Genomic DNA, 13,154 nt, shown 5'->3' on the forward strand with positions numbered 1-13,154 from the left:
TTATATTTTGGAGTGTTTTTTTGTGGTATTTATTTTATTGGTACATTTTAGATATACATAATGATAACATTAATAATAGAGAATTTGAAGCCAGGCGTGGTGGTGCACACTTGTAATCCCAGCACTTGGGAAGCTGAAGCAGGAGGATCGTTGCGAGTTTGAGACCAGCCTGGGCTCCAAAGTGAGCTCAAGGCCAGCCTGAACTGCATAGCGAGACCCTGTCTCAAAAAGACATAATAATAATAATAATAATAATTTGTACCTATACATGGTAGATCTAGCTGCTTCTTTTTCCTCATTCCCTTCCCCTCCCTTCAACACCTCTTCCCTTTTTTACTTAAAAATACTTTGTGTCCATTTTTTTCTTTATTCTTTTTTTTTTTTTTTTTTGTCCTGCTTAAGCTTTGGTAAGGTGAGGATATCCACATCAAATGTGAGAAGAAACTTGAATATTACCGGTAACAATACTCAAAAGCTTTATGATATATTAACGATGCAATGCTAGAGAAGACTGCTCCCTTTTGTGCTGGGCACAGACCAATATGACATATACATCTTACAAAAATTTCTTATCAGTCAAGTATCATTATTACTCCAATTTTTGTTGTTGTTATTCTCTGCTTTTTTGTCTTTTTGGGACAGGGTCCTACTATGGAGTTTAAGTTAGCCTTGAACTCACTTTGTAGCCCAGGCTGGCCTGGAACTCAAAACGATCCTCTTGCCTCAGTCTCCTGAGTGCTGGGGTTGCAGGTGTGTGCCACCACGCCTGATGTTATTATTACTCTATTTGATAGTTGAGGAGATTCTTGCTGTGAAAACTAACTTGTCCAAAATCACCTAGCTAGTGAGGGGTTTAAATTTGGAGTCATATTCATATCTAAATGTATCCCTTTTCTCTAAACCAAAGAGTCTCAATCTTTTTTAAAATTTAGTGTGTCTTAAATTTTGCACAATAAGATTTAAAAAAAAATTGTCATTCAGGGTTTTTTCAAAGTTGTAAGATCCCACTGACCAACATAAAGACAAATCTCGTGCAAGGAGAGAGCATGTTTGACTCACAGTCACATCCTTATCATCAAAAAACTCTACCACTGTAGCAATTTAACACATGGCTTTGTGATGAATGAAACCGCAGTCATAAGTCAGGCTAAAACATTCCTTGTAAAGATAAGAAAGTATGCACTCAGGTTTTAATCAAGTGAGAGAAATAAATGTAAACCCTAATCTTGTGCTTTTGTGGCCTGGAGTTTACTTCCACCTCTCATCAGATATCTGGCTCCCTTTCAGTAGAAGTGAGCTTCCTTAGTTGGTGAGATTTACAAAACAATTTCCCCAGATTTTTAAAACATAAAAAAGCTTTCAGCGTTCGCATGCAAAAACGACGCTTTAGATAAACATTCAATCAAAACACTGGCAAATCACACCTAAGTCCTGGAGCATGGGTCTACAGATCCTCAGTTTCTCAGTAAGATCCTGCGCTATTCTTCAAGCTCAACAAACACTTACTGAATCCAACCAAAACAAAAGACAGCTCAGGGAAAAGACAAAACGACCAGGGAGCTCTTTCTTTTATGTGAGGCATCTAAATTTTGCAGATGAATTTAAAATTGCTCAGCGGGTACTTCACTATCACCTCATAGCTACAAGAAAATAACATGGTGGACCCTGACCACACTGATAGTCAGACCAAAACTCAGTACTCTGCAGTGGACATTTTGCCCATGGTTTAAAACATCATCACTCCACTGATGGTTTTAAAATTTATAAACCCAGCCTGCACTGGATTCCTAATCTCCAGGCAGCTAAATCCAAAAGCATGTGCAGGTATTAAATCTTCTCTGGATTTCTTGTAAAATTCTGCTGTGAATCCATCAGGGCCTGGGCTTTTCTTTGTCGGTGTTTTTAATCACATTTTTAGTATCATTAATTGATATTGGGTTGTGCAGGATTTTTATATCTTCTTGACTCAACCTTGGTAATTCGTACATATCTAGGAATCTGTCCATTTCTTCTGAGTTTTCTATCCTGTGGGAGTAAAGATTTTCAAAGCAGGTATTGATGATCTTCTGAATTTCTGTGGAATCTGTAGTAATTTCATCCTTTTCATTCCTTATTGCATGAATTTGAGTTCTTTCCTTTGTTTTCTTGAGAAGGTTGGCTAGGGGTTTATCAATTTTGTTTATTCTTTCAAAGAACCAGCTCTTTGATTCATTTATTTTTTGGAGGGTTTTTTTCATCTCAAATGCATTTATTTCTCCCCTGATCTTTATAATCTCCTCCCTTCTTTGGGCTTTAGGCTTGACTTATTCTTCTTTTTGTAGAATTTTGAGGTGCAGCATTAGGCTATTATTTGTTCTCGTTTTGTTTTCCTTATGTGTGAGTTCACCACATTACTCAGCTACAAAGAAAGATAAACTCCAGGCTTTTATAGGTAAATGGTCACAACTAGAGACCATACTCATAAGTGAAATAAATCAGACCTGCATGTGTAAGCACCACATTGTCTCACTAGTGTAAAACCTGAAAGAGTGAATAAAAACTAAGAGGTATGATAGACATTGTGAAATGAAAGGAAAATGCTAAAAAGAAAAGGGCAACTGCGGTGTGGGGAAAGAGAAGAGAAAGGGGAAATTATGTATGTATATATAAACAGGATAGCTGACATAGTTGTACTACTGTCTTCTATTGCTTTACTGAAAGAAACAGGTAATGATTACTTGATTGGTCAATATTGTATGTCTCTATTTGTTTTCCTGAGAAACCACTCTGAAGATATCAATATGTAGTACAACAACCATTGTTAATTTCCTACCACTTTGTCTGTAATTCTGTATTGTTTGTATCATTCTTTTGCTATATTGTAAATGGTTGTCTGTTTGTTAACGTTTTCCTTCTTTTATTTTTAAAAATAAATTAAAAAACAAACAAAAATCCCCAAAAGCATGTGCAAATCTATACTTAGATATTTAATGACAATTCTTCCTTTTGCATTGTGTAAAAATATACAAAACACAAAGTGGTCACTTAAACTATTTTAAACTGTGTGAGGCAGTGGCATTAAGTATCCTCTGAGGGTGTGAAGGCAGCACTGCTGTCTATGTTTTTATCAGCAGAAATGAAGAGCAATATCCACTAAACTGCTGCTTCCCACTGGTCAGACACTTCCAGTCACTAATCCGCTTTCTGCCCACATGGATTGGTTTATCCTGTTATCTTCAAATACAGTAAATAGAACTATAAAAATGAAACAATACTATGTAGCTGGGGTACTTGCAAACACAGTACTTGAAAAAATAGGATTCAGTGTATTTGCTGGAAAAGGATATTTTCATACATCATTTAACTACATTTGAAAATGAAGATAATATTAACTATATGTCTGTATTTATGCACATGTATTACGTACACACATTCAAAAATGTTAAGTTCAAAATATTTTCAGCTCAACACATTGGATTACGTTGCTCTACTGGAGACAAAGTACTACAGCCTTTTTCAGAGACTTCTGTTCATTTCTCCTAAATCATACTTGTAATTTTTGGGTTGTGACTTGGGAATTATGTAATTGCAAACCAAATAGGTCAACATGGAAAACTCTGCATAACTGACATGAGGATGCTTTAATCTGATGTTTTGACTGGCAAGTGATGAAATCAGTCAAAAAGGGGCAAACTGTCTTTTACCTGAAACTGTCTTTGCTCAGCAAACACCAACTGTCTGAGGGAGGGCAGTGCTGCTGTCCACTTTTACTCTAGGGTTTTCTCCGTGGGCTTATTTCCCTTCAAGCCTTGTCTCATCGGGCAGACTAATAAGACAGGCAGAGAGAAGATCAGAAAAAAAGACAGTCTTACTTGATATCTTTGGAATTCGAATTTGTTCACTGCTGCTGCCATCTCCTCCGTCACTGAATGGCTTAATTTCAATGATATAATCTTCATCAAAAGGTAAAGAAAGCTCCACTGATGTTTTATTTGTTTCAATGACAGATGTGCTGCTTTGTCTGTTCCATCTGTACAAGACCTGCCAATTCAGAAAGAACAGATGTCACCTGTTATCCTCCCAAGGGCCCCAAAGGCAGGACATTCATCTGTTTTTACCTCTGGGCACCAGTAACATTCAGGGATACTGAGGCTGTCTGGCTGCCCGCTCACCTCTGGAAGACCCTTTCACGGTGAGGGCTATGTCTGCAGCTTCCATTTCATTATGAGGAAGGAGATTGGGGGTACTGCCAGGGACGAGGGCAGCGTGATTCTACCAACGCGCTGTGTGACTCACCCTCAGAGCAGGCTCAGTGCACACGCCTGGACAAACGGAACAAACAAATACCTCCTTAAGGGTGCAGAGTCAGTCACACAGCAGGCGCTGTGGGTCGGAACTGACCTGGCCATTGTGTGACTGTGGGCCAGTTACCTCACGTCCTCATCCTCACTTCCTTGTCTGTCAAATGTGGACAATTCTCCCCACATTTCTGGGATCTTTCCACAATTGCACAAGGACACAATATGGTAGGGGTGTGGCTCAAAGGACGCATGTAAGAAATAGTATTTAGGAAGGCTTACCAGGAACAAGACCAACAAACATGGCAAAGATTAAAAGCACGAGACAGACCACACGGGTTATTATTACCATGAATCTTTAGGAGGGGGGACATTTCAACATACTGAGATTTCTGAAAGGCAAGGGTAGTAATCCTCTCCTATTTCTCCCTTTTTAATGACTACATGGAAAAGCGGGAATCATGGCCACTCTGGAAGTGTCTGCACCTTGCAGTATCCCATTGGTGTCTCTGCTTTCCTTTTTGGGCTCCCCGGGTTCTGAGTTTGGGCTGTGATTCATTGGAAGAGGTGGCCGCCCAGCTCTCCTGAAAAATCTGCCTGAGGTTACCTGTCCTGATCAGCATCACCCAACTCAGAAACAAAACGTGAGGCTAGGAAAAGAGCATCTACAACAAGGTTCATCGTGATAACTCTCCTGCAAATTCTTTCTCACGCTTACAGACACTGTATCAACATCACTGAGTTTAATCATCACCAGGGTCCTCAGATTTTTTTTTTTTTTTTTTTGTCTTTTTTGAGACAGGGGTTTGCTATGCACTTCAGGCTGGCCTTAAACTCACAGCAATCCTCCTGCTTCAGCCTCCCGAATACTGGGATTACAGGTGTGTGCCACCAGACCTGGCTACCAGGGTCCTATAAGATAGGTGTGATTACTCAGTTTTGCAGATGAGAAAACGCAGACCTAGAGACCTCACATACAAGGTAAGTAGCCGGATGAGAATTCCTGAATCCACACTCTTAAACCACTACAACTGACTCTCTTCAGGTTCTGCTAGCAATTAAAAAGCTAGAGTAGGACAAAAGCAGTGGTTCTTAGTCCTGGTTGCACATTTGAGTTACTTGAGACACTTATGAAATAGTAATGCTCTAGCCTAGGGGGTTCCAAGGAGAGGGTGGGAGGTGAGGAACAACTTTGGCCCACAGGGCAGCATTTGACAATGCCTGCAGACCTTTTTGGTCGTCACCACAGATATTTCTGGTGTAGTGGGCAGAACATAGGAATGTAGCCAGAACATCCTACAATGCAGACGGCGGCCCTACAACAAAGAGTGACCTGGCTTGAAGTTTCAGTACTGAGGTGGTGGTGACAAATCCTGCTTCAGTTCCATTTGAGGCTGCCCATTAAGGCCCTACAGAGGGGGGGGTCCAGGCTGTGGTCTATTCATACTGGGTGGGCAGCAGGGATTAGATTTGTGGCTGTCAAACTGGATCTTGCATAAGAATCATCTACAGAGCTCATTAAGACCTGGACAGCTTGGCTCAATTCTCAGTTTCTGAGCCAGAAGGTCTAGGTTTGGGCCTGGACACTTGCGTTTCTAACAAGTGTCCATCCAATGTTAATGCACTGGATGAGGTACGGATCCCACTTTGAGAACCCTAAAACTTGTCAGCTCATCCTTCCCTAAGATCACTCTCCATGCTGATCTGCTGAGGCTGAAGACCTAAAGTCACACTTCTCTCTCTAGACTAAACCAGATACAGGTGAAATGCATAAAATTCCCTTAAAATGTCTTAGATCCCATTTCTTCCGTGGCATTTCATTATCTTAATTTATGTCTTCCTCATACAAGGTGGGAAACAGAATTTCCTTACTGAATCTTATGGAAAGATTCATAAGCAACCCCACCCCACCAAGCATCAGTGGTACAGACTCAGCAGCCCCTTACTATTGATCAGGCTCTAATAAATCCTCAAGCACATCTGGGAGCATCAAAGCTTCTCATCACAGCCCTTCAGGAGAATGGGCCGGCTGATGGGATGCAAGGTCACATCTGGCTTTGAAGAATAAACTGCTTCTTTGATTTACCTCTGGTCCTTGCAAAAGCTCAGAAAATTCAACTAGTTTCAAATATAAATCCAAAAGAAGCATTTCCAGGGAAAAAGAGGCCCCTTTTGCAGCACTGCTTATCAGCTTTGTAATATTAGGGACTGCAATGGAAGCTAAATTAAAGGCTGTGAAAGCTTTATTTACAACAGAAGCTTGCTTCAAGTGACTGAATTAAAGGCTGTGCTTGCATTTGATGTAATCTGAGGTGGAAAACAGAAAGAATGGTTGATGGGAATAATGATAATAGCAGCAAACACTGGCTGCTTCTACTGTCAGCTCTCTCAATACTCTGCTTTAGATGGTTATGTAGATTATCTCTTGAGGTGAGCACTGCTATTATTCTGATTTCAAAGATAAGAACCTGAGTCCTGGACATATTAAAGATTTGCCCAAACTCCAAAGACCAATGGGCGACGGACCCTGGATTTAAATGCAAGCAGTCTGCCGCCCAGATCTGGATTCTCAACCAACACGAGTTTGGCTACCGCCTCTGTGACTGTGAACAAACTGCTCTCTCTCTTTTGTCTGTTTTCATGAACACAAAGCAAGAGTGTTCGAGCGTAGAAAAGGGGTGGCACACCCGACTCACATCCAGCCTGCATGAATTATTTGTTTGGCACTCATAGTTTTAATCTTTTTCTGAGTTAGACATCAATATTTATAAACTGAGAAATTATGCATGAAAAAATTTTTGAGTTCTACAGAAAAGCCGGAAGATCTTGCCACACTAATTGTTCTGGGTTGAATGTTCATACCTTCCAAAACTCCTGTTGCAGTTTAATTGCCATTGTATCAATGTTAAAAGGTGGAACCTTTGCAGGGTGATTAGGCCACGAGGTCTCTACCCTCACAGGTGGGACTGGTGCTGGTCTAACAGTGGCCCCTTTAGCGGGATCTCACCCTCTCAACTTCTGCCATTTGGTGACATAGCAGGAAGACAGTTGCTATATGCTGGCACTTTGATATTGGAATTCCCAGCCTCTGGCACTGTGAGAAATACATTTTGACTCACTATAAATTACCTAGTCTCAGGTCTTCTCCTGTAGTGGGACAGTGAGACAAAGACAGTCGACTACATTCTTTTTTTTTTTTGGTTTTTCTCCGGTACCAGGAACCGAACTCACGACCTTGCGCTTACCAGGCAGGCTCATTGCCGCTGAGCTAAATCCCCAGCCCAGTCGACTACATTCTTGTCTGGCAACAACTGGAACTGAGGGACCACTGCCCATTCTGGACAGTCGCAAAGTCTGAGGTCTGTCAAAAGCCCCGACACCTCCTATCTGTGCCCTGGCGCTGCTCGCTTCAGGACCCTGGCACCTGTTTGCGGTGCTTGAAACACCTGAGCAGAGTGTCTCATTCTGTCCTTCCTTTCAAGATCCAATTGAAGTGACACCTCTAAAGTGGTTTTCCTTGACATTTATATAAAATAAGAAGTCTCTCCTATTTGCCCCATGGCTTTCTCCATTCCCCTCACTCTGATTTATTTTTCCTTGTAGCACTTTATTACCACTGTTGTATTTATTTATTGCTGGTAGGCACAATAGCCTAGTGGATACAAGCCAGAACTAGATCCCTACTGCTGCGTTCAGATCCCAGGCCTTTCCTATACTAACTGTGTGACACTGGCATAGTCCTTAGCTATAAAATTAGGCTTAATAAATGCACTAGATGTAGAAATTGCTTCATTAATGGGCTATTTCATGAGTTACTATAGAAGGTGAGTCAGAATAGTGCTTAGTACCGATGTTTATAATATTTATTAAGTGTAACACATTTACGTCACCTGCCTGGCTCTGTTGGCAGTACACTTTGTGACACTAAGACTACATGTTCTCATTTTAACTCTCGTGTCATAAAGTAGCTTGAAGGTTGTGCTGATGCTGTTCTGGACCTCCAGCATTCTAAAGGCAACTTCTTATCAAGATTACCTATCCAAGCAGAGAACTCATGAAAGGAGAAAATTTAGTGAAAAAGAAAAAAATAAACCCATAACCCAGCACCTTTGGTATTTAGAAGGGAAAGTAAAAAGCTTGATATAAACAAGAGCCACTTTTAAGGAGTCAGGATCCACATGCATGAGTTACAGATCTATACAGCCAGTCACACTGACGTTCCTTGGCGTCCATCTGATGCACTGGGAGCCTGACTCTTCCAGTTCCATCCCTAAAAGGAAGACGAGTTACTGAGCTGGAAATCAACGACTCAGCAGGTGTCCCTTTCTCCAGTCTGGTCCAAACTTGTTACCCTCTCTCTCCTGCACTGCCCCTCCATGTTGTTTCTATGGCGCTTCCCACACTTGATACCCACCTGTCAATGATGCTTCCTTTGACCCAAACCTCCCACTGTGGAGGGAACACTGTGTTCTTCTTAGATACAGTCTATATCCAGAAGATACAATGAGCTTACATGAAAAAACATTTGGGGGAAAAAAAAGCTAAATCCATGGCTTACACAGGCAATAGCATTTGGTCTGCTATTTAGATCTGAAACATTTCCAAGCTCCCTAGTTTTCACTTGCTCCTATATTTTATGTTTTTGTAGAAATAAAATGTATTTGCCCAAATCCTACATTAACCCTAGCAGTTCTTTTCCAGGAGGTCAAATGCTGTTATATTTGTCTTGTGCTGCTTTACTCCCCTGTGTGAAGCTGTATGCTACTCAGATGAATCTCCTATGTGGCTGCGAATGTATTTATTGAAGTAATAAATTCAAGACGGGCCTTCCTGGAAAGGAGTTACAAAGACAAGCTCGTATGAGCATTTCTGAGAGGGAGCAGGTGCACCAAGAAGTGCCAACTAAATAATAATCGTTACCCAATTTTTCTTCTAAAAGTGCTGATAATCTTTTAGGCCCAGTTCACTGGAGCAAAGTTCAGCATGCATATTGATCTTAGCCCTGAGAGACCTGAGGACACTCCAAGTCACTTGACTCAACAGGCATTCATTTTCACTTCTGTAAAATGAAAGGTTTCACTAGATGATCTCTAGGCAAGCTACCATTTTGCCTAGTTGCTTGAAATACTCTAGGAAGCTCCCTGTCCATCAATTTTATCTCAGTACCAGCTTGAGAATGAGTTTGAAATCTAGTTGAAAGTTCATCCATGGAACTTATGTGCTCTCCGGAGACTCTGACAGCTTTTAGCATTTTTACAGTGCTTTTCTACATGTTCTAAGGGGTATAACTGATAGCTGGGTGGCAGAATTGATCTGTTTATTTTTGCTCTCTTCCTTGGTTTGGTTAAATCAGTTCTGCCCACGTCACATTTGCTTTTGTTTGCTGTGATGAAATTCAAAGTGATAAAAGGAAAGTGAGCCTGGTCAGACCCAATGTCGCAAAGGTATGCCTTCATTCTTACTTTCTTTATTTCTTTTCTTATCTATTCTTTCCTCATATCCTATGACCTACATAACACCATGTCTCTTTTGGTTATACATAAAACTGATCATATAAATGCTTTAAATGCTTTTATATTATTTTTCACTAAGAGGAATTTAGGAAATGATTTCTCTCTCCCTCTCTCCCTCTCTCGCTCTCTGTCTCTCTTTCTCTCTTTCTTTTTCTTTTTGTATACACTGAGGATCAAACATAGGGCCTTTACAGTGAGCTCAGTCTCTAGCCCTCTTTTTTATTTCAAGCCAAGCTTTTGCTAGTTGCTAAGTTTCCTTGGCAGGGCTTGAACTTGCAGTCCTCTTGCTCAGCCACCCAGTATGCTAGAATTATGGGCATGCACCACCATGTCCAGCAGAAATTTCCATTCCAATATGACCACAATGAATGTAAGGTTGGTTGGAGAAATAATGGTGACAGTTCAGGCATGGGTCTGTGGAAGCCCACAGTCTGGAGATTCACAAGTTTTCTGCTGATTACAATTATCCAAGAAGATGGAAAGTGCTTTAAAATTTTTTGCAAAATAGGACTCTGGCCATGAGGGAAGGGTTCTAAACTCAGAGGTACAAAATGTGTATCACTGGTTAAGGACATATGGGGCAGGAGTCTCAGGAAGAAGACATAGATATGCAATGAGAAAAATGATGACTAGAAATTTCTCTCTTAATAAAAAAGTAAGAGTGGAGCTCTTACATGGAGCTCTTACTCACATGGAGCCCAGTGATAGCCCCAGTGCCGCTAGGGAGGAGCCGACAGCCCGGAGGTGCTGGTGAAGACCCTGGACTCCTAAACTCGGACCTTTATCATAGGGGCCCAGATGAATGTAAAGGAGTTTAAGGAGCACTCCTTAAAGTTTGAGCAATTTATTCAAAGTGGTATAGCCAACAGAGAACCAAATTATGCATTTCCTATTTTTTTATGCTGTTATGAAATCCTCACAGAAGAGACTGTTCTTTTTAAGAGGGGGCACACTGAGGATTGAACCCAAGACTTCCTGCATGTTAGGCATATATTTTACCAGTGAGTCCCACCCTATCCCTCAGAGTTTGCTTTTCTAAAAGGATTCAGTGAAAGTCTGCACATTACCTATAAGGTAATGTTCCCTACTGATGCACCATGCCCCATGTAGATAAAGGAAAAATAGCCCCTGCCAGGCATGGTCTTCTGAGTACTACTCTAGTTCCATTATTCAAGGCCCTAATGCCTACTATGTCAACTCTGAAGTCTAACTCTGCCTTTATCTACTACTTTACAATAATCCCATGTCCTTACACCAGTGCCTCTCAGCACTGGCTATCTGCTTTCCTCAATATCTCTGTATAGAAATGTCACAAATCAGCCTCCTGTGGGTTTGATTCAGATGGCACCCCAGCTTTATTTGGCTTGTACTGCCTCAACTGTAGCTTAAAAGCAAAGCAAAACAAAATTATAGGAATTGTCAATATTTTAAAATTGGAAGAGAATCCATTTTCCCTGCCATCTTTTGAAACACTGGGGTATCTGGGACATTGTGCCCACTTTTTCACAAGGTAACAGAGACGGGAAGCGTTTCACAAGGAAGCGTTTTCACAAGGCAACAGAAGCAGGAAGTTCCTAGCTTGTGTTGCTGCTGGAAGTGGTAGAATCTCGAAGAGGTAGGGCTTAAGGAGAGGTCAGAGGTCACTGTAGGCACATCCTCATAGCGGATGATGGAACTCTGGTCTCTCTCTCTCTTTGCTTCTCAGTTTCCTTCACACCAGCAGCTGGGGCACTTTGACAGCAGCACACATTCTCTGGTTGCCTGTAGCTTCCAGCCAGCCTATTGCTGCTATTCATGCTGTTACTGGGCGTGTCTTTGAAATCGTTCATTTATTTTGTGAAAGATGAAAGACCACTTTTCAAGACTCCTGAAAATTTGACTTCCAAGCTCTCAGACTTGAAAACTTTCAAAATCATAGGTTTGATTTCATAATTTCCCTTTTATAATAAAAACCATTGGAGAATATATTTAAGGCAACTTGCAAAATTGCAAGAGAAACCAGCTTTTCTTTCAGCGGGTTAATATAAAACCAATGGAGGTCAAGAACACTGTCAACCCAAATAATTATGGTGTATTAAAAGCTTTTTTAAAAAGGCATTTACTTATAACATTCCAGAACTAGAAAGGAAACAAAATTACATGTAATTTAGATACCTACACTACATTTCTTTTCCTCACATCTCCCTAGGTGTTGATGTAGTTAATGCTTGATTATTTCCAGTGATGGAGAACCCATCCTTCTTCTTCAAACTAAGCCCATTTTTAAAAAAACCACATTGGCTACCGAAATGTAAAACTGAGCCAAAATTTGTCACTGTGTAGCTTTCCCTAATTGATCATAGTTTTACTTGTAGGAAACTTGAGGACCAATTGTACCTGTCATCCCTTAAAATAGGACTTCAGATATTTGAAGTCAGTATCACATTTCTGAGGCTTTTTACTTTCATCCAGGTAGTTATCCCAAGTGCCTACAATCGTGTCTCTCAGATGATTTGCGTCAGAGTCCTGATCATAGTCGTCTCCACACCTGCCCTGGTTTACAAATAGGGCATCATCAGCCCTTTCCTCCATGCACGCCATCCCACTCCTCACATCCTTGGGGAAAGGGACCCATTTCCCCTCCCTTTAAATTTAAGCTGGCCTCACAGTAGCTAGTTTCATTTTTAGCTGCTTCTCCCCCTCCTCCTCCTTCTTGTTCTTCCTCTTCCTCTTCTTCCTCCTTCTCCATCTCCTTCTTCTTTGTGATACTGAGACTGAACCCAGGGCCTTCACATTGAGCAACATCCTCAATCTGCTTTCCTTCCTTTCTTTCTTTTTTTCTTTCATTTTGAGACAGGGTCATTCTAAGCCACTAAGTAGCCCAGGCCGGGATCAAACTTACAAACCTCTTGCCTGCCTCAGCCTCCCAGAATGTTGAGATCACAGGTGACCAACGTGGCTGGCTCATTGTTACTTCGAAGAGGACTGGAAGCTTCTGCTTTCTCTCCCATCAAAGCCAGAAACCACGTCACAGGTTCAACTACCTTGAGATTACCACGCTGTGAGGATTCCCAATAATTGATGTGAAAAGGGTGCATGGGGAGCATGATCCTTAGTGAGTCAGCCTCCAGTTTTTCTAAACATTTCAAGGGAAGCCAGAAGTAAATAGAGAAACATCTTAGCCAACCCAGCCCTAGACACTGCCCATTTTAGCTTAGTCCACATAGCAGAATCACGAAAATGTTGCACTGTTCTATGTTAGTCCATTTGTTAGGTGCCAATAGGAAGCTAAAACCTGGCCAACATATTTCAAACTTCTTTCAGTGTGTCAATAAGAACACATACATTTTATTTTCATTTTCTGTTTAAAGAAAGGCCAGAATTT

General features: G+C 41.1%; 1 protein-coding gene across 5 annotated transcripts in view; it reads right to left on the reverse strand.

Moving 5' to 3' along the window:
- Positions 1-13,154, reverse strand: part of Cntn4 (contactin 4) — a 661,264-nt gene that overhangs the window by 2,312 nt on the left and 645,798 nt on the right. For 4 of the 5 annotated variants that reach the window (XM_005383752.2, XM_005383753.2, XM_013513798.1 and 1 more), the window contains one exon: positions 3,852-4,020. In XM_005383752.2, coding sequence (XP_005383809.1) covers positions 3,852-4,020 — 169 coding nt within the window. Of the gene's footprint in view, positions 1-3,851; positions 4,021-7,979; positions 8,548-13,154 lie in introns of those variants that run through there. The other variant, XM_013513799.1, reaches the window with a different exon arrangement.

This window comes from Chinchilla lanigera, unplaced genomic scaffold, assembly GCF_000276665.1.
Source record: "Chinchilla lanigera isolate Chin_1 unplaced genomic scaffold, ChiLan1.0 scaffold00020, whole genome shotgun sequence".
Classification (NCBI taxonomy): domain Eukaryota; kingdom Metazoa; phylum Chordata; class Mammalia; order Rodentia; family Chinchillidae; genus Chinchilla; species Chinchilla lanigera.